At 48.8% G+C, this 21836-nt stretch overlaps 1 protein-coding gene across 6 annotated transcripts in view; it reads right to left on the bottom strand.

Moving 5' to 3' along the window:
• Window positions 1-2126: 2126 nt before the first annotated feature.
• The window catches only part of POC1A (POC1 centriolar protein A), a 68524-nt gene continuing 48814 nt past the window's right edge, over window positions 2127-21836 (bottom strand). For 5 of the 6 annotated variants that reach the window (XM_071813078.1, XM_065845582.2, XM_065845583.2 and 2 more), the window contains one exon: window positions 19004-19281. In XM_071813078.1, coding sequence (XP_071669179.1) covers window positions 19183-19281 — 99 coding nt within the window. In that variant the 3' untranslated portion in view covers window positions 19004-19182. Of the gene's footprint in view, window positions 2824-2903; window positions 3049-19003; window positions 19282-21836 lie in introns of those variants that run through there. The other variant, XM_071813080.1, reaches the window with a different exon arrangement.

The raw sequence follows: 21836 nt of genomic DNA, 5'->3' as shown, positions 1-21836 counted from the left end.
CCAGGGCATGAAAAAGTGCAGGGTAAATGAACTAAATCTCATAGTTATTTAATATAATTAACCACAGGCTTGAAATGGGTTCCTTACCTAGAAGACAGGCTGCTAGAAATCATCACTGTTCTTAAAGTGCTAACCTGAACTTAGCAAAGGCTTTGCCACATCTTCCCCAGCAGAGGAGGAGACAGGAGGAGGTCTTGCCTTTTATTTATTTTTTTTCCCCAAGTTTTATTTTCATGGATTATTGATCCTGACTTCAAAGAGAAGCCATCTCTCATCTCTCATCTCAGGCACTGCAGGATGCCGGTGTGACCCCAGGTCTCCGGACAGCCAGCATGGATCCTCGCACTTGTTTGGATCAAAGCAAGGGAGGCAACTGCCTTCCACAGCCCCATCAATCGCTTTCCAGGGCTGTGGCCTGCACCTGTTCGATGAAGACAGTGAAATGAATTAATTCCTTCCATCCTGTGGTGTTTCACATGAAACAGCTTACAGGAAGCAGCCATTCTGCGTTTCTCCCTGTTCCCAATGCAAACCAGATCATTTAAAAGCATTTTTAGCACGCCAGTAGAGATGCCTTTTGATGAACCCGCTTCTTGCCCTTGCAAAAACAGCCCCGTACCACAGGGGATGGGGCTTCTCTCTGCACAACGCCCAGCAGAGGCGTTCTGGCCACACGCAGCCCTTGCACCAGGACTGGAGTGTTTCTGTAATGCTCCTCTGTTGTGCCCATGGGTTGCAGGGATATCTCACAGCGTGCCGAGACCTGGGTTTGTTCTGCCAGCGACCGATTCAGCCCAAGGGAGCTGAGCTGCATGAGATCCCCTCTGTGCTTCAGGTGCAGCGGGAGAACATCACTACGTCTGTAAATGAGGAAAACCTCATCTTGTAGGGCTATGGGGTCCAGAAACAGCCATACAAGCTTCATCATTCAGGCAGTTCATTTACTTCAGGGAAATCAGTCAAACTGCCAGCTTTTACCTCTTCAGCTCCGCCAGAGCCATTCAAACCCAGCACTGTGACTCACAAGCCAAAACACACCGTGAGGCTCTTGGGGCTTTGAGCAGAGCCACCAAAAGCCAAGCTGGCTCCTCAATGGAGAGCGTTGCCTCAGCATTTGCAAACGCTGCCTGTAATGGGGTATGAGGATGAAGACATCATTGGCAGCGCTCGCCCTGGGCTCCTTTCCAGCAGCCCTTGCCGCGAGGAGGGGGTGACCGATTCCCGGAGTAGCTCCATGAAGTCATTCTCTCCCGATGTGCCTTCTCCTCCCCGACATCATCAGCTGGGGAAAGCAGGCACAACAGCAGTCCCCTGCTGCAGAATTTACTTCTGAAAGTGCCAGCAAACAATACCTCACTGCTCACAGAGCTTGCTGGCACCCCACACCTTTGCTCCAAGTAAAGTGCTGTGAAGAAGCAGCACCAGATGGCTGATGTTTGGTAAGCTGGGTGACACTGGTGGGAAAAGGCTCAGAAAAGGCAGGAAGGAAAAAACTGACCATGCTCAGTCCCTCTTGTTGAGCCGGGCTTTGGAGCACCCTCATGGCAGGGAAAACCAGGAGTTCATGGGCTCAGCAAAGCCTCCATCAGCCCTGACATCAAGGTCTCGCAGGGGAGACCTGCATGGTCCTGAGCAGGGATGCGTGTGGAAGCATCAGCCTTCATCTGAATGAGAGAAAGGTGAAAAGTGATGAACGTCTTCTTGGAGGGGCTCTGGCAGGGCAGGGGGCACACACTCCTCATTACAACCTGGTTTTCCCTCCAGCCCCTTTGATGCCCAGCAAAACACCCAGGCAGAGAGGGCAGGGAGCCATCCCAGGGAATACTGGGTGCCTGGATCGCTGACGTGGGGAGCAGGGGATCCCGCAGACCCAGTGAGAGCAGCTGGGATGAGCCCCCAGATTAACAGGAGTGGGGCTGCTCCTGCGTTGGAAGCATTTAAAGATTTTCTGGGCTGGTATCTTCACCTCCTTGTCCACCCCAGCAACACCCGCTGTGGTTTTACCCAAAGCGAGTCCCAGTATGGCTCATTCTGCAGCGCTGGGGCTCACGCTGCTCCTCCAAAAGCTTTTATCCACTCAGGATGCCCCTGCCAACACACCCACAAACACTCACCTTCTGCTCCAGTTTCCAAATCAAATGTTTTAATTTAAGGCAGGATGAATTATTTCAAGGGATGGGGGAGGAATCACATGCAGAAATGGAATTTCTCTTCCTTTTTCCAGAACTCAGCATGAACCACTTCTTTAGTCTTTAAAATTCTCAAGAGATTAACCAGAAAATGAAACATTTGGCCTTTTCATTGCTTCTTCCCCTTTTTCCTTTCATTTTTTTTTTCAGTGGAAAAAAAAAAAGTTGAAACCATTGGAAATCATTGACAAAAGGGAAGAGACTTCTGCTTCTCAGCTACAACACAAGATTTGTTTTGCATCTTCACTCTTTACCTTCTTACTCCTGGAATTTAGAAGAAGGGGGAAACTTCTTGCGAAGATTCAGGAAAAAAGCTGAATTCCAGAGATCCTCGTGCTCTAAAGAAGTTGCCAAAACTTACTGATACTTGAAGACTAGATAGTAGCATTGGAACCAGATCAGTGGTGGAAATAGCCAAGAACTGATTTTAACTTAAGTGCGTTTGATGGCATTTTTACCTTTTTGTGTTCACTTTCATGCTTTCAGGGTCCAATAACAGGCTGAAATGTTTCCCTTGGGTTTATGACTCTCAATCATTTGGTTGAGCTGGAGATGGGGAGGAGAGAGGCTAACGGAGACAATAATATTCTTCTGGGGACAGCAGTGAAGCCACGGGATCAGCCATGCCGCGTAACTGGGAAAGAGAAAGTGCAATTTCAGAATAAGCTTTCCCTGAGTGACTTTCCGTCATGACAAAGTCAGACAATTATGGACCTGTTAGCAGATGCTCAGCCAGCAGGGGGGATGCACTCATAACCAATGGGATCTGCTCCGAATGCTGGCAGTCACCTGCCCACAGTTTATTCAGATGGTTGGGGGCTACCAGCTTGGGAATGAGGTCTCTTTGCACACCCCAGACCTATAGAGAGAAAACACATAATATCAAGGTTGTGTGTAGCTCAAAGTGCTTCAGAGGTGCTCTTTAAGGGGCCTCCAAGCTCTTGCAAATCAAATGCACCTAAATACCGAACAGATTTCAGCCTAATTCCAGAGGTAACACCACCTACTCACATGCCAGAGCAGGGAGCAGACGGTTTGTTAATTAACGTGTCTCCCTCACGAATATTACACTTCCCGAGGAGGAATCTGGTGCTCCAGCAAAAGACTGCTGAACGCGAGCCAAGCTCAGCTGAGCCGAGAGGCGGCTTCGGATCTGCTGCGACCCCGCTGGCGGGGCCGGTGCTAACGCCAGCCCCTGTTTGGACACCCACTGGGTGAGGCGGTGGGTGCTGCCCAGGGGACCCCTCCAAAACACACATGCAGCTCACAGCGGCATCACAAGGGACACAGGACAGGTGGTGGCAGGGACAATGGGGAAAAAGAGCAGTAAACCACAGGACATTTTTGCTCCTGAATTTCTGTGACACTTGACAGTACCCGTGGCGTGACCTTTTTTAACCCACACCCAAATCCTTCCCTGCTAAAACCTTCTCGGAGCGTCTTTGGTCAGAAATACCCTGTCGGTGCTTGCCTTATTTTCTGCCATAAGCAGCTGCCCCGGGGGGTTGCCAACAGTCCCATCCAGCAACATCAATGACCCATCCCAAGGATCCCAAGGCTCTCCCATGACAAGGTGTTGCCGCAGTCTCCATTTTTTTCCACTGGCAGCCTCCGTTGATGTTGCCCCACATGACTGAGTTGGGAGAGACCAAAACAGCCCCACCAAGATGTATCTAGTGTTCTCAGAAAGCAGCAAGTTGCCCCAGTGTCCTCCCCACCACAGCATCCCCACTCCAGCACACCTCAGGGCCTGATCCTCCAAAACCCACGTAGCACTTAAATCCTGTTAGTCCTGTGTACGGTTAAGATATTTCAATAGTAATTGCACTCCTAAACCCCTCCAAGATTCTGACTTTACTAGGTGTAATTGAACTGGACAGGGAAAGGCAGGTCTGACCACATCAAAAGTGTTCCTGCTTTTAACCAAAGTGCTGGAACTGCTGCACCGGGGTCAAGGGACTCATCACTTTGGATGCCTTCAACCTCAGCTGCCATGCTGACAGTGCTGGAAGGCAACCTACCAACAGTCCCATCAACAACCACCAGCAATCAGTAGTCCCATCACAGCCTCATTTGGAAGAAGCTTCCAGAGGTACCAAATGGACAATCTTGGACTGCAACACATGCTCCAGAGGAAGATATTGTGTCAGGATGTTGCAAAGGCGTCATCTGCCAAGCCATGTAGCCCTCAGCATAGGCTGCAGCCCCTGTCCTACCAGTAGAACACATTCCATGGGCTTTGCCACTCACACCTAACCCTGTAGGAGGTTAGCAGGTGTGCCACAGAGGAAACAGGGACCACACAAGTCCTTTGACCCAACAATCCTTAGGTCACCTACCGTGAGAGATGGTAGCACTCCAAAAGGCAGAAAGGCAATAGAAGCATAATGGAAGGCGAGCAGGATGGACCAGGGTTGCAGAACAAATTAACTTTTCCATTTTCCTTCCAGGTCAGCTCAAAGGAAGCTGGTAACCCTGTCAAAAGCCAACAGAGCAGCTCTGTCCCCGAGGCTGACCATGGCAAGGGAGCAAGCATGGTCTCACCTCCATCACTGGCCAAGCCAAACTCAATCCTGCCCAGCTCTCGCTCTTAGGAGATCAAATTCAAGGGCTTTGTGCAAGCTCTTCCCACAGCCTGGCTGTTGGCATTTGGCCCATGACAAACAACCGTCGCAGTAGCAGACTCCAAGCTGAGCCTGGATCCCACAGCAACCTTCAAAGCCACTTCCAAGAAAATACACAGCCCGTGTTACTGCCCTGTGGGATGGGTAGAGACTTCAGAGACCTGCTCCATAGCCCTTTCTGGACAATTGCCCTTTAAATTTAACTCCTAATAGAAGATTGCAGGAAATCTACTTGGCAGAGAAAAAAAAAAAACAAAAAACTAAAAACAAAAGACAACACCCCAGAAAGCTCACTCAATCTTCATTAGCATTTCCAGCACCGTACAAATGACCTCCCCAGCCTCTGGAAACTCTGCGCTTCCCCAGCCAAAACCCTTCTTTGCAAGTCATTCGAGCTCTTACCTCAGAAAACTCCTTTCCTGCCTGCACACACAGGGAAGCAACTGTACTCTGACTTTATTACAGCCGCACACGTGCTGTTGCCATGGAAATGGCCACGATGCTACCGGGATGACTGCAGCACGGCTGGGCACAGGCAGGGACCATGGCCAGGCTCCCCGAGGTGGTGTTGCTGGAGAACCCCCCTTGGCCAAGTCACTAAATGAAACCCCAACCAGCAACAGTAAAACCCTTCCAGATGGGGGGGTGCGAGAGGGAGACCACTGGAGACCACCTGACATTTATCTTGGTAGCAATGCAGCTCCTGACATGTCATTATTAATGTGTCTGTTTAATCGGTTCCACTGAAAAGTCATTAATAACCCTTAGGTAAGCTAAGTGACCAGCAGCCTCCAATATTTCTTGTTCTTCAGATGACTGGCCAAACTGTCGAAGAGACCAAGTCCTTGAGAAAAGTTAAGTCAGCCACGTGAAGGTGTGATACCAGCCACCACAAGGAAATAGAGGAGTCCTTGCCAGTGAAGAACAAGACATCTCCCACCCGACACTTCCTTCTCCTCAGTCTTGAACCTGCAAGGTGAAAGAGCAGGAAGGAATGTAAGGGTCTGACTGCCCTCACCATCCCAATGGAGTGGGCTCTGCCTGGATCTTGATCCACAGGGTGTAGAGCAACCCCTCAGGAAAGTTAACAGCAGCCTTGGTGATGGGAGCATTTCCACAGAACCAGAAGGATAAGCTTAAATTGTGATAAAAAAGGAGGCTATACATTCCTGGAGAAGAAGCCATCCTCTCTTAAGCATGATGGACTGGAAACCATCTATGCTGGGGAAGCAGCACTTAAACCACAGCTTGACAAGGGCTGCTTGCTGGGTAAGGATAGGTGTACACATGCCTCAAATTCTTTCAACCCTGTCGCATCCCTCCTGGTCGCTGTTGGAAACAGGAGATACTTACAGTTGGACCCACAATGCCTGTACTTATCTCCTCCTTCAAGCTTGTACTCAAGCCCTGTGCGTGGCAGGATAAGACAAGAGAAGCCCAAATCCAAGTCCTGAGCCATGCCTAATGGGACCACGCACCATCCTGCACCAACCTGCCCTAGGATGCAGGATGGAGGATGCCTGCCCTGGAGATGAACATCAGCAAGGGCTTTGTAAACACAGAGAGATGCAGAGACAAACAAGGAAGGAAAATGATCCTCTAAGGCACAAGGAAGGAAGGAAAGACATCACAGCACCAACCTGCCCACTGATGTCCAACCGCTCCCCCACCGCGGCGTGCACAGGGAGTGTCGGCGCTTCAAACCCCTCACCCTCGAGCAGTGATGCAAATGCCTAGAGGTGCAGCTGGCGCCACATCACCCAGGTTTGTCTCTTCGTCTGGGCAGAAACACTTCAGCATCCTCCCATCCTGGAGCCAGCATGAGTTATCTTCCAGGCTGGGGTTTGGCAGGTAGGAGCCGTGGCGAAGGGAGATCCCACATCAAGCGCATGCCTCCCTGCGGGGCTCCCAGACTGCACGGCTGAGCACCCCACTTGCAGTTACACATCTCTCAGTGTCTTTGGCCCTTTCATCATCCCAGACGTGCAATACCAAGCAAACCTGGCAACAACTTCTCATTTACCCTCAGAAGAGTTGAAAGAACCTGGCCAATATTTATAGCAGCAAATCAAGCTAGGAGCGCACCGGCTGCTTTGAGAAAAATAGCTGAGGCTTTTCTGAGCCCAAGATTATTTATTATTCATCAAATTGGATTTCACCTTTCCCTTTTGATTTTATGTGTGTTTTTTTACCTAAATTACGGACTTTATGTTGAATTTTACTTAAGGATTAAAAAGGAGGACGCAGAAAGGAAAAACAGGAGAAAGGGGAAAGAAGGATATAAAAAACACCCCAATATTTTGTAAAAACAAGAAAATTTTCAGCCAATGACATGTACTCTCACAGAAGCCTGCAGAGGAGAAGGCATCAACAAAAGGCACAATACACTTTTTATTAACTACTTCTTATGAATTACTCAAACGGATCAAGACCCCAGCTTATACCAACACCTCCACCAGAACCAAACCAAAGGAACTGATAGAAAATGATCCCAAATTGGCTGTGGGAACGAGTTTCCCTGCAGACCAGGAGGATCCTCCGGGAGGTCTGGAGTGGGGCAGGAGGTGCTCAGCTGATGCCAGGCTCTGCTTGGAGCACCTTGCTCCTCCATCAGCCACCCAGAGCACGTCTGACAATGCCAGCTGACCACAGGGCTGTGAGAAAAGGACAGGATCTGCAACTGAATTACCACATCTGTTTTCTTCAGGGTTTGACCAGGAGTCACAGCAAGAGAAGGCTTTGAGCATGGTCTGGACCTGGGCAGATAAAAGCAATGTTATTTGTGTCCATTTGCTTAAATTAGCCAGAGAGAAAAGTGCACAACACATCAATCCAGAAAAATAAACACTGCACTGTAGAGGCTTACCCAGATTTCCTGGGAGATGCTCTTCTTCATTTGTCATCACCTGTGGGGCCTGGAGAAGCCCACAACTGCTGGGGTGTGATGAGAAACACAGCACACGCAGTTCTGGTAACGTGGTTTAGCCAAGCCAGGATTCTCTGCAGAGGCCACAGGTAAGTAGGAGCAACCAAAGATGAGAGTTGGCCCATCAGACCCTGCTGAGGCATCACCTGCTCAGTGAGGTGTGACCAGTTTTCTTCACTAAAGGTTGCCCAGCTATTGGTTTCCTGAGCATTCCTGGCATCATTTTTCTGGCTTTACCTGATTGTCACATGAGAGGTATCCAAACACATCCCTCACTCTGAGCCACAGTGGCCCACCGATGGGTTGTACCAGCTGATGGACAACAAAGACCACAAGATTAAGCATGGCCCCACACAAAGCCTCCTGCAAACACCATCTCCTGCGCTTTGCACAGGTCTGCCACCAGCCCACCTGTTCCTTAGGTGTGATGGGACCCATGGGAACACCACTAGCTGCAGGGACAACATGCAACTCATTCTGCAAGGCCACGAAGCAGCTTTATGTCCAGCCAGGACACAAACCCAAGGAAAGAAAAGGCTCAGGAAAACAGAAAACCAGTGTTGTGGTTCAGAGGAAAGGAGGCACGAAAGTCTTTCCAGCACAACAGTCCTGTAAATGGTTGCAAAGATACTGTGTAGAGTCAAAAATTTCACTGCCGTCTTTTCTGCGCACACGTGTTTTGCATTTGGACACCTCACCAGAGCTGATAACCTTGGAAGGGGCCTCCCAAGCCACCTGGCACCAAGCCCAGCTCAATTCCATGGAGGCACCTGATCTCCCCTCTGGCGCGGGAAACCTGCTGGGCAGCCAGCTGGGACTTCACTGCTCACTCTGTGCAACGGGGAAGGGAAGGAAAAGGGTTAAATCCTGTGCAGACCCACTTTCGTTTAGATGCAGGGGCTAGTTTTGACTGACTTCAGGGATTTCAACTGAGTTATTAAACTGGTACAGGTAGATGCGGATGGATTATAGCAGTCTTGCTTAGACTGCCAGGGAATTAACTTCAGATGAATTGATGTAAAGCTTTTTAAGAACAATTTCATATAATAGAATCATAGAATCATTTATGTTGGAAGAGACCCTCAGGATCATCGAGTCCAACCATAACCTAACTCTAGCACTAAATCATGTCCCTAAGAACCATGTCTAAATGCCTTGTAAACATCTCCAGGAGTGGTGACTCCATCACTTCCCTGGGCATCCATGCAGCCCAAGAGTGAGCAATAGCAAGAAGAGGAAAACACCCTTAATTGTATAGCTAAACCACATAAAATTTCTCACTAGATATACACAAGGAGTGTTCAGTGGGAAAAAGTCAAAGGGATCCTGATAAGAGGAGTGGCCACCACAGGCTACAGCTCTCCTCTACCACCCAAAAGCCACAGTTCACCAAAAGCCCTTGAGCAGTTCACACCTTGGGGAAAGCAGAGATACCCTGGGAGGAGCTGGAGCCCAGATTCAGCATCTCCCCCTCCAGCAGAAAAGGGAAATCTGGCACTGGCCTGTGCAGACAGGAGGGTTTCGGGAGGCTGGCGGCAGGGTCTGTGCTGCCACATCAGAGGTGAACACACCACATACCAGGAATGCAGCTGGTTCACTGTTAAATCCTGTGCACTGGATGCAGAGGCTGGGGCAGCTGCTTTGTCCAGGGCAGTGGAATGTTTGATGCAGCCTCCAACACGCTCTAATCAAGCCACCGCTTCACCCTGGGGACAAGAAACCTGCTGCTCCCCAAGGGCCAGCCCTTGTGACAGGGTCATCCACCAAGCAGATGGTGACTCTCTGGGGTACCTACCACCTTCCATTGCAGATTAGTCCAGCGCCCAGCACAGAGAGGAGGATGAGCTTCATAGCAAGTACAACCTGTTGCCACAGCTGGCTCACAGAGGGACAAACAGGCTCTCCTATCTATGCCCTGGTTTCTTGTCTCCTTCCATCCCACCACAGGCTTCTCACGGAACACAAGACATTTCTGTGCTGCCCAACATATGAACCCCCAAGGGAAGAAAAACTTCTCATCTATCTGGCCTGAAGCTTTCTGTTAGCAGCCACCTAGGAAACCTTAATGATGGAAGTCTACTGGTCAACAAGCCCCTCGCCGTGGGCTGTCTTGCTCTTTCCTGCCTGTTCAGGAATCTGTCAGCAGCAACGGACCTCACACCTGAGCTCCTTCCTCTCCTCGCTGGCAGGAGGAAAGGGGAGCCAGCAGTGCCTTTGGATGAAGGAAAAGGAGGGGACTGAGCCCAACAGATGTCCCTATCAGTAAACCATGGCTTAGCTTGAGGAGAGGACATTAAATAAATACTGGGCCAAGAACCATGTTCATGCTTTTAAAGAGATTCCAGCCAAGGCCACAGCATGAACTTACCCCTGGGCTCTGCAGTGGCACTGCACAGGGGCCTCGCCAGCCCACTGAAACCAACAGACATGCTGGCTCTGCCGGTGGTACCACAGCTACAGTCCCCTTGTCACTTCCTCAGCTGTCGATTTCTCCAAACACCTTGTATGCCACTGGATCCATTTCACATCAGTCTTCGAGATGGGGAGAAGCTTTTGCAGCATCTGCCAGGGATCTACCAACAGGCAGCACCTCTCCCAAAGCCTGGGAGCACAAGATGGGGCGCAGGGCACCTTGCTGCAGGACGAGGGGCAGCTACCCCACAGCTCTCTGAGCAAGCTCAGGCAGCGCTGGGATGGATTAAGGAAAATGGCTTTAGTTGACCTTCATTTAACTTTCTGCTGTTCCTTTCCCATCACTGTAAATTAGCAAGGTATTTGCATCTAAAAGGCAGGCAAGCCAATCCACAAAAGGACAGGACAGCATGCACTTGCAGAAAGGGGCAAAGGGGCTTTTCCTTTAAAACAGGAAAAAAAAAAAAAGACCAGCTTTCCTGACTACCGGGGCCAGGCCAGAAAGCCCAAATAACATGGGTACCTGTAGAACACGCTGCTGGCTTTCCCTTCCAGAGCCATGGTGGAGCTCAGCACAGTCCTGGCAAGATGACCATGCATGGTTCAAGAGCTGCCTCCCAACTTCAAGAGGTGGGAGAGAGGGAAGGAAAACAGCCCCAAATCACCCTGCCAATTTTCATTGCTATTAAATATAATAATCTCTGCTCTCTTTCATCTTTGCTTCTCCTCTGAGAGCTGGCAACAAAGGCAGCACACAGTAAGGAGAGGCAGGAGGGCCGGTAATTGCAGCAAGGAATGCGACCTCCGGAACGCAGCGCCGAGCCACGGGGCTGGAGCGCAGGGAATCCCGCCAGCCGTGGGGAACAACGGGCCCGTCACTACTGGGGGTGGGAAAGGGAACAGACACAGAGGCTTGTTTGACTTTGTTTCTTGAGGCAAAGCAAGAGACTGATTCCCAGCGCAGGGAACAACTCAGTGACAATCCCAAGCTCTAGACCCTGCTCAACCAAGTTTTGCTATGTTAAAATGTCACTTTCTAGGTGGGCAGCAAGGCTGGATCTGGGCAGGCAACTGGTTGAGGCAACAAATTGCCAGAGGTGGCAAAATGACCCCAGGTGTGCTGTGAGCTGGGGCCACAGCAGAGCTGGTTGCTGTGGCCGTGCCCTCACCCACAGCTGGGAACAACAAACCCATCACCAGGTCAGAGAACATCACGCTTCCCAGCCAGCTGCTGCCTACTGCAGCATCAGGGAGGTAACTCCAAGCAGAAGGTACCTAATTCATTACCCAGTAGCTGCAAGGGGCAATTTATCCCAGCTCCAGCTGCCTGGTTTATCCACAGCTCTTCTCCCCTCCCAGGGCCACCCCTGCAGCCCCCCAGTCCCCGCTCCAGCTCTGGGCATCCTCAAAGCACCTATTCCACAGGTATCCACTTTCCAGACTGTTGGACCCCGACTAACAGCTGTGCTTTGACTTGAGGGAACAGACAATCACAACAGGAAAACCATAGCAGCAGTGAGAGGGGAAATCAGCACTTTCTCTTACTCCGATCCACTGTTTGCAGAAGGCACCTCTGCCCATATCCCCAGCCGCTGTCAAAGGCAGGCACTACATCAACTGGCTCAGAAGCTGGTTCTTCTTTGGTTCCTCTAAGAAAGTGATTTCAGTGCTGAGGTACTAATGCCTGGAGCCAGCAGAGCATGGGTAACACCTGGCTCTTGGTGCACACCAGATTGTGACCATATCTGAGCCAGGCTGAAGGTCGAGGTCCCTTGTCCAGCTTGCAGGGGCACAGAGAGAGAAGGCAAAGCCGGGGTGCTGCTGTGCTGCACCTCAGACATTTCTGGTGATCTCCCTGGTGGCTGGATCAGCTGAGCCTGCTCACTGCTGCCTCCTGACACACAGAATGTGATTTTTTGCCAGTCTCCTGGTACAGACAGAAGGCAGCAGGCCAGTTTGGGGTGTGGGGCCCTAGAAGCAAAGGAACACATGGCACCTTGCCAGGCAAAAACCTGAGCTGTTGCAGGTGTGTTAGTAAACGACAGTCTGGACAGTCCTGGCATAGACAAGGGAGAGCTTTGTACCACTTTGTGCAGGGTGCTGCACAGGGTCTGCAACAGACCTGCCCTCTAAAACTGAGATGAAGCAGCCCCATGGACTGCTGCAGTCTCCAGAGCAAACCAAGCCTGCTCAATGCCAACACAGCCTCAGTTAAAGGCATCTAAAGAATCTTCAGTGTTCTCAGCAGCACGTAGCCCACCTGGGCTGCCCAATTTAGAAGGCTGATTCCATGGCCCACTCTTATCCCTGGCCCTGCCTCACTGCATCGCCTGCAGGTACTCAGACAAAAAATTCTGCTTTTACCCTCCACCACCTGGGACGCTGTCAAGGCAATTTCACAGACAAAACAGCCCTTTGTGCTCAGATGAGCTCCTCTGCCCACCTCCAGCAAAGACGCTCGGCTGATGGGCAAGGCCGTGCTAGCAGGCAGGTTTTCACATTCTTCTCCAGCACACCTTACTCCAGACACTTTGCAGCAAATGTTCCTTTTTAAGATCTATTGATTTCATAAATAATAGAGTAAAAGAAAGAAACACATCAGACAAATACACAGGTCAAATAATCTCTCCCTTAGGAAACAAACAGGAGCTACAAAAAAATAGCCCAGCAGGTTCACATTGATCTTTAAGCAAAAGATCAAGTGACATTAAAGTTACTTGATAATCAACAGCACATAGGTATGGCCATATCCAAACCGGTCACCTTGAGATGTCTTGATCCACAAACCTGCAGCTTGAAGTCTGCCCTTCTCACTCCTGAGCTGTGGAAGCACCTGTAGTATTTTGTCACATCACCATACTGAATACCAACAGCTCCATGGCAAGGCAGACGTACGTCCTCAAATCACTCCTCTCTATCACACCGGCAGGATTTTAGTCTCTGCTGCTGGGGCATCAACTCAACAGCTTTTGTTCCAGTACACCCTGTCACCCCATGGTTCTGCTTTAGCCGGCACTTGCCAGCTGTGCCACTACTGCTGCGGAGCACAACGCGGAGGTTCCTGGTGAGCAGGAGGGATTCAGAGAACCTTTCCTGGGGAGCACTGGCACTGAGAACGGAGTCAGGCCCTGCCAGTTCCACCCGCGCTCGCAGATCTGACACCTGGGGTGAGTCCTTTCCAGGTGAATGCTGTCATTTCCATTCCAGCCCTTTGCCTCACTCCATCTCCACATAAGGAACCACCACCCCGTTAATGGCCACCTCACCTGCAGCCCAAAGCAGACAGTGGCAGAAACAAAGAAACAAGCAGAGGGGCAGCTTGTTACAGCATTACTTTGTAAAGCTTCTCCACATTTAGTGCCATCTTTCCCTATGACCAACGGCAGAGCCCAAACACCATCTTTACCTCATTGCATTGACCAAGTTTCAAGCTGCTTTGGGGAAGGGTTTCTTCAACTCTACTGCCATCACAGGTGGACACAAGGTGGGGTGAAACACTGCAGAGGCAAAGCTGCAAAACCAAAGCCTGCCCTCACACTCCCAGGGTCTCTCCATGGATCTGTGATTAGACCAGATGAAACTTGCAACCATACCAGCTTGTGGGTTATCAGCTCCTCACAGCCACATGTCATGTCCTGCTGCTCCAGCCACATTTAGTGCAGGAAAACAGAGCACTCAGCAGCGTCTGCAATAACACAGCTACCTCTGTCTTTGATGTACTGACCAACGGCCACAGGGGACAAGTGCCAAAAGCCAGGATCTTCATCCCTAACTCCTGAAGAAAGCTCTTAATGAGCCCAAAACGCAACGAGAAGCTTCTCCAGCCACATACCTGCAATCAGAAGGCACTGATGTAGAAAGCAACACGTACTGCCCCCCTGACAAACAGAACAATGTCCTCTGATGCAACCACAGAATCTGAGCAATTGGAAGGTACAAGGGAAAAAGAAAACAAACAAACAAACAAAAAACAAACACCAAAACAAACAGTCCTAGGTTTTCACAGGATGAAAACCATCTTGGTTAACTCTGGTTAGCACAAGGCACCTACCGCGCCATACAGACCAAGCATAGCAGCAGGCAGGCAGAGCCTTTCTTGCTGTTACAGCAGCTACCCATGGCAGAGTGGATTCACAGAAGGGGAAGAAGCAATGACACCTCTCCCCCAGCCCACATCACATTGCAAGGAGGTTCTCCTCCTGGGAGGATCTCATGGTGCCCAGCACACCCCCAAGCCGGGGTGGCCCATAAGATCTGCCCATTGCAGCTGAGCAGCGAAGTTCTGCCTGCAGCTGGGAGATCTGCTTGGCTCCAGCCTTCAGCGGGGCTGTGCAAACGTGATGATGGAAACACTGCTGAGAAGAGGGAAGTGAGGCCATGCAGGAGCTCTATCCAGGCAGCTACTTATCTTAACTCATTCAGTCACCAGCTGAAAAAGCAGCTACCACCAATGGCACGTGCTCCATGCACCCACAAGCTCCTGGAGTAAGCAGGTTCAGCCTTTGTAGCACTGCTCACTAGGCATTTGCAGTAAAATCGTGTCACACGGATCATCACCGTATTCTCAGCTTGACTGGTATCCAGAAGGCAGCAGAGAGTCGTTAGCTGTATGGAAGATGCCTGCAGGGAGCCGAAACAGCAAAGGAGAACTGAGGTGACAGGTTTTTGGCACTGGGTCACAGCGCTGATTCAGCCTCGCTGCTTTGTGACAAGACGGTGTTTCCAGCTGTATTGCGTTATCAGGGAGGAAGGACTGGAGAGCTGGAACGAACATAAAGAAATGTAAGGGTGGTCACTGGGGAAAGACTTCCTTGCAGATGGCAAATTCATGGCCCCAGGCAGTGGTCACCTGGCCTGTCTCAGCTGCAGCTGAGCAATGAGTTACATCTGCCAGAACATCCCCAGTGGTTCACGACGCTCATCCCCCATCAGCAGCCACCCCACAGCACCCTCTCCCAACACGCTGACGTGAGCCTGTACACCTGATCTTTGCTCGGAAGGGATACCAGGTAACTTCACACTCCACCTGAAGCCCCCGGTGATGGCTGTTGTTAGTGGGGAACATCAGACAGGCACTCAGCACACAGCCTCAGCAGCACTGGCAGCTGTGCCACAAGGAGAAGGTAAAGGCTGCTCTGGAAACCAGCCCACCTCTCTCTTCCCTGTCATGCTATGTACAGATCTCTAAGGAGCTCCTCATCCAAAGAACCTGTAGCTCCAAAGAAGATGCCATTTAGATGCAACACCCCTGACAAGAAGAACAGAGTATTGAAGAGTGACGTTTGCCTGCGACGGCAGTTCTGTGACAGAGCTAGAAATAGATCCCAGCTTTCGACAAGATGCACAGAAAGCTTCCCAGAGCAGCTAAATCCAGGTTAAATATGCAGACAAGCATCAATAAGAGCATCTTCTTTCCCACCACATTCCCTTCCCAAAAACTACAGCCGATCAGGTCATGCCATTTGAGAAGCACTTGGAGACCAACTTTACTAAAAGCAAGAGAAGAAATGCAGTCCCGCTCTCACATCACAAATGACAAACCTTTGCAAAACAATTCACTTCCCTCCCTTCCCACTCACTTGTGTTTCAAAAAACCCCCATTTTGTTCAAAAGCAGCTCTTTAAAGATGTTATATAATAAGTGATTTGTACCACGAGGCTGGCTAGTTTTAGCCCAGCCACTCAGATCATAGTTGGATTTTATTTCCTTGTCCTCTAGCAGACTCACGTCCAGTGACGACCCTGCCCGCAGAGGATGCTCCTGGCCAGAAGAGTCAATGCAATGCCACAGTGCTCTGGTGGTTTTGCCTATTTAGTTATGAGCTCAGCTGTGGTATCTGTCCAATTCCAGCTCCCAGACAGGAAGGAAAGTGGGCAGCGCTTGAAGATTCTTACTTTTTCACAGATCACGGTTATGTTTAATGTGCTCCATACTCACAGCAGCCAAAAAGCCATTTGCAGCAGCGCCGGGCTCCCCCGGGGCTAATTTCGGCACAAAGAACTGTTGCTAAAAGTTTAGTGAGGTCATACATCTGGCAAATGTAATGGCAACAAATTAAACTACTTTTTTAAGAACTTGGCTTCAAGCTGCCTTGGAGATCCAAAACAAAATCCTTAACTCTTTGTAGCCTCCCTGTGCAGAGTTCACCACGAGCGGCTCTCAAGGCAGGGTCTATCTCACACGGTGTAGAAGCAATGTCAGCCCAAGTAGAAACACTGTGCTCCTCCTCACTCAGCTGTTCCACCGCTCCCTGAGTTAATAGCTTCGCAAATCAGTCGCTGCCAATGTTCCCAAGTCAAAAAACCAATTACGTGTGTAAAAGGAAAAGTGGATTTAACTCCCTCCGGAGGCTACTCTCACCTCAGCACTCAAAAACATGGTGCTTAGTGGACAGAGTTAAGCCCAGAGCCTCAGGACAGGACAGGCAATAGGATTTGGGCTCCTCAGATGTGTTTTTGAGGTTACTGCTCAGTGTTTAAGCACAAGGATTATAATTTAAATCTTGTATTTTCCACACCTCGCCTGTCTCAGGCAATAGCCACCCTTTAGAAGTGCTGGTACACTTTTTTATATCCTACTCCAGGTAAGAGGTTGTAAGGAGAAGACATGAAGAGAGTAAGTTGCTGAGATTTGGGACAAGGAAACAATTGAGATAGGAAGTACTATCAGAAGAAACTCCCTTCAGATTACTATTATTCCCACCTTAATCATACAGAAGTTGTTAGATTCCTTCTCCTCCTAACTCCCCACCCGGCCTGGGTTACCTCTACGACAACGTGCTGTATTGATCAAATGCACGCTTTGAACAAGTCCAGTCCAGAAAAGCAGCTTTTCCTACATGCCACTGGCTTGCCCTTCAGCACCTGAGCATCTCATCTGTTTTAGAAGCACAATTAAATCTTCCAAATGGATTCACTCAGAATATCTGAAAAGAAAAAGTGTCTGTACCAAATGTGTCCAAGTCATTTGTATTGCCATTCTCCCTAAAATATTATATACAAATTACTTCTGTGGTCTCTAAGACATTAGAAATCACACATTAAAAGGAAGCAAAGGCTGTTTCTAAAGCAAAACTTAAAACTAATGAATGTTGTAATAGCTTAAGTTTTCTTCTCCCCTCCACATCCCCACCCCACAGGTCACTGAGGATCAAGCTGATAAAGTAGGCTCTTGCAATTCATTTTTGTCATTGTTTCAGTGGTAGCAGATCAGGAACAGCTTCCAGCAGCAAACCAGCCAGACGTACCTTTGAGTACCCTCCTCCCCACCCGTACCACAATATAAGTTCATTTCAATGAAAATGATGTCAGTCTCTCAGCAGAAAGCCACTGAAAGCTTATAGCAAGAGCACAGAACAATATCACTGAATTGATTCCATTAGTGTAATCTGAGAGAAAATAATGATTTATCAGCCTTGGAGCTTGGGAGCAGAAAACAGTCTGTGGCAGAGCAGAGAGAAACTGGGATTTATAATCAACCCAATAAGCATGGAAATGAGAAAGCTCTCAGCCTCCCACAAATGGAAGAGTGAAATATTGTGATAATACCAACAAGGGGTTTTTAGCGATGTAGAAAGTACCAGGTGAGGAGGAGACCAGAAGCCTCCTGGTGATGGCAGTGGAACACCAACAGCTCCATCCAGACGGGATGAGGAGTATTAACACTATCACAATACCATATCAGCAGACACAGCCTGCAACACAAACAGGTGCAAATCCCCCCTCCCTGACAACCCAAAAACACATGGGCTGGCCTTAAGTTCTGCTAAGCCCTGTGTGAAATAAAGATGCCAGCGAGGCCTCAGGCAAGCGTTTTCAGGCATGTCCGCAGCACATCTGGAGCGGGGCCCTGGAAGCTGTTGGAGGTTGCAGGCAATTGCAGTGGCAGGAGGAACCCCGGGGGCAGGGACTGAGGCAGCCCCCCCTGCTTGAAGAGGCCAGACAGTGGTGAGGGGGTTTCATTAACCCTGAGGTGCTCGAGCGAGTTCCCACAGCTCATTTCTCCAGGAATGTGGGTAATAGTTTATTGCAAGAAAGGAGACCTCCAGTGTGCAGAAGAGGTGTTGGAGAACAGGATCTCCCAGACGCCCAAATTCTTGTGCGGCTACATATTGAACACCTGCTAAAGCCCTGAAAGAGTCAGGAGGCGCGATGAGGGGAGCAGGGCGAGAGAGTAGCTGTGAGTTATAAACTGTTCAACTGTGAAAACAGCTGCAAAATGACTGAAAATTAAAGGCAGTCTGGTGCGACAAGAGGGAAGTTCCACGATGGAGAAAACATTCTACCATTTGGTTGCCTTTCCTCTCCCTCTACCCTGCCTTTAATTTAAGAAGCAGACAAAGACAAAGCAAAATCCACTTGGAATCCACGCCACATCTGACCTGCCAGGGCCTCTCTTCCAGCCTCACGCAATTGTTTTTCATACATTGCACAAAGGAGCAGGTTAAACCCCACCATTGGATTTGATCCCCTCTGCACAAACACCATTTCAGGGTCAGAACTGCTCTTTGTCAGAGCTGCCGGGCACCATCCGGGACTCGGGTGACACAGACACTTCTCCAGGGGCTGGCTGCACTGGGACATCACCTGCTCACTATGAGAAGGGAGGCGACCTCTCACTGCCCAGAATATCCTGGGAGCTCTTTGCTTGTCACCAACAGCCAGCACAAACCTCAGCAACCAGCCTAATGCAGCCTGTGCCAGACATCTGGCAAGTCCAAGATGCTTAAAGTTTTAAAACTAACTCAGCAGCTCCAAAGATGGGAGAGATTCAGCTTTCCTAGTTAGTACTCAAACCACACACGGGCTGCTATATCTCTGGAAAACACAGGAGATTACAATCGTTATCCACACTTACAAATAAAATACTCCTTTTATTTTAGTAAAGTAACAAAGCTTATATACAGATACAATAACTGTACATTCCAATTGAAAAATAGATTGCGCTCAAAATCGTTAAAGACACACGGAGTCTCTTAGGAACACAACCTCAAACCTCCCAATGCCTTCAGCTCCTGTCTTCTCTCAGGAAATCAGCTCATTTTGTTCTGAATGATTTTCTGCTGATTCTCAAGACATTCCTTCAGCTTGTCTTCAGTGAGCGTCAGCCTCTGCTCCAGGATGGAAACCGTCTGCAAAACAAAGCGAAAGCTGCTGTTGAGCCACTCAAAGACAAGCTATGTTCTATACCCTTTGTGGGTAATAAAATGCTAAATCCACAGGAGTATTTGGAGGTATTTCAGGACTGTAACTCCAGTATCAGCATTTTAGCAGGGCTGAGCCCCACACGACTTCAGAGAGGAGCAACAGAGGCTGATGGGCACAAAGCCCTCCTGCCGACAACACCCAGCCCCTGATATGGCACTCAGCGCTTTCAGATTGAGCTCTGCATTTCCCTTCACAGACATGTTCTGTCCTTCCATGTTCTTGAGCCAACAGACTCTCTTCTGCTAACGACAGACAGAGGTTTTGAGCAGTTTTATGCAGCTTTTGCTTTGATTTTGCCTCTCTGCTTCCAGCTCTTTCCTCCCTTCCCTGAACAACATCAGTTTGCTGCAATTAAAACACGCAAAACTTGCTGGACAAGCATGATGACGAGCAAGAAAACCCTCCCAGCATAAGGCAGCGCAACAGGTGATGGAGGGAACTGAAGCCTAAAGTAGCATTATCTACCTCAACATTTGACTAAATATTTTTGTGTAATCCAGTTACCCCACAAAGGATTGCTCTATCTTTCACCTTGAGCTGAAGTCATCATGTACAGGATGCACAACAGGAAGAACATTTTAACCACACGGCAATAAAAGCCTCTGCTGAAAACCTTTTATTGATCACTCTGAGGTAATCAAGGGACCCAGCTATACAGAACTGCTTTCAGCTTCCAAAGACACCGGAATGGCTGATAATAGGCAGTGATGATTTAATGCTTTAATATCCATAAACTTATCAGCAACAATCAATAGCTTCATATTTTGAGCATTTTTACTGCATAAATAACATCCTCTGTTAAAAACAAAGGATGTTCAGAACCTCAGACTTTAATAAAGTAATTCAAATAAACTTGGACAACCGCTGTTTGTATAGGAGTTATACATAGAAAGCCTTTTAATAGCGCATTTCATAAGCGCATCTCTAAGTGCCTGACAAAAGAAAGCAGGTCTCATTATCCCCATTTTACAGCTGGGGAAACAACAGCACAAAGAGAGGAAATAGCTTGGCTAAGGCCACTTGAGACTAGGAAATGTCTCCCATAAAATGGTTTGGGGAATGAGACCAATGGTGGGGTGAGGGGGGAAAAAAAGAAAACAGACTAGTAAAAACACCACCAAGCACTATGGCAAAACCATCTTGCAAGATTGCATATCAAAGTCAGAAAAGGCTGTGCATCATAGCATTTACTGTAACGCACTCTTTTTTCCCCTTCCTAAGCAAAGCTTATTATTATTTATTATTAAAGCTTATTTCTTCTGCACGTGTACTGCTGACCTGTGACAAGGCAGACGTGCAATTCTGCTGCCTAATGCAGCATTGTCACAGCTGCATTAAGCTTCACCTGAAAGAAGAAAACCCTGCATCGCTTAAATATTCCAGTGGGCTACACAGGCTTTGTTTCAGTTTTTTCCTCCTCTTTTGCCACCCCTTTGAGGAACAAGAGCTGCAGTACACAGGGAAACAGAAGCAAAGTTGTGGAGCCAGCAGGAGCCCTTCCATGTGTTCAACAGAGAGAGGATTTCATCCTCTTCATCTTCAGCCACGCCACTGCCCAGTGGGTGTCTTACTGAGATCAGGAGTAAAGCTGCCCAGGGCCGAACACAGCAGGCTGAATGTCTACCGGGGGTTTACAGCAAAGACCTTACCCTGCAAGCAATCAGAGAATGAAAAGCAGTAGGGATCCTGGCTTTCCCATTTGAAAAAAGAACTAGTAACTCAAGACACAGCTAAAAGAAGAAATGAAACATTGCATCAAGTTTCTTTTAGAAAGATAGTCAACTGTCTGAATGTCCTGGTCACACTGTCCTGCTAGAAGCAAAGCCCCAGATTGCCTGTGGTTCCTGCACCCTATGATTTACTGCCACCGCCAGCCTGGCGATGCGAGTTAAGCGCCATTACACACAGCACCCTGAAACTAAGCACAAGTAAAGCAGATGTCAGAAAGTGTTGAATTTGTGAAAAAGCTGTAAGGAAAATGTTTATTGGAATGGAAACTGCATGTAAGTATAAGCATAAGGCTTGTAGTGAGTATTTTTTGGAAACTAGAAGTGGAAAAGTAGCAGTCAGAAATGAAATGCAGGAAGTCAAAGTAGGAACTGATGACTACAGTCCATTTAGACTTGGATATATGATGCCTGAAATACAGAGGGCACCTGACATTCTGGGAAGGTAAGGGAAAACACAAGTACTACCCAGCTGCTATATTGTAACTTACACATGAAAGTTCCTTTATAAGCAGCTGACAGAGTTTAACAGTATTTACACGTTGTTATTTATAAAGCAAGTCCTTGTTGGTAGGTAAATTAAACTGCAACCTATGCAACTGCTGCAAGTTTTTGCTATTACTTTTCAGAAGACATCAAACCAACAATTAAGCCAAGGAGGAGAACACCATTAGCCAGATTCAGTGAGGGTTCACCACAGCCAGTTTATGCTCCAGCCCTTTCTCCGTGGCAGGATCAGGGCTTCCTCTTGT

This window comes from Patagioenas fasciata, chromosome 10 (genome assembly GCF_037038585.1).
Source record: "Patagioenas fasciata isolate bPatFas1 chromosome 10, bPatFas1.hap1, whole genome shotgun sequence".
Classification (NCBI taxonomy): Eukaryota; Metazoa; Chordata; class Aves; order Columbiformes; family Columbidae; genus Patagioenas; species Patagioenas fasciata.
The sequence above is the reverse complement of the archived record's forward strand: the minus strand, read 5'-3'. Positions and strand labels throughout refer to the sequence as shown.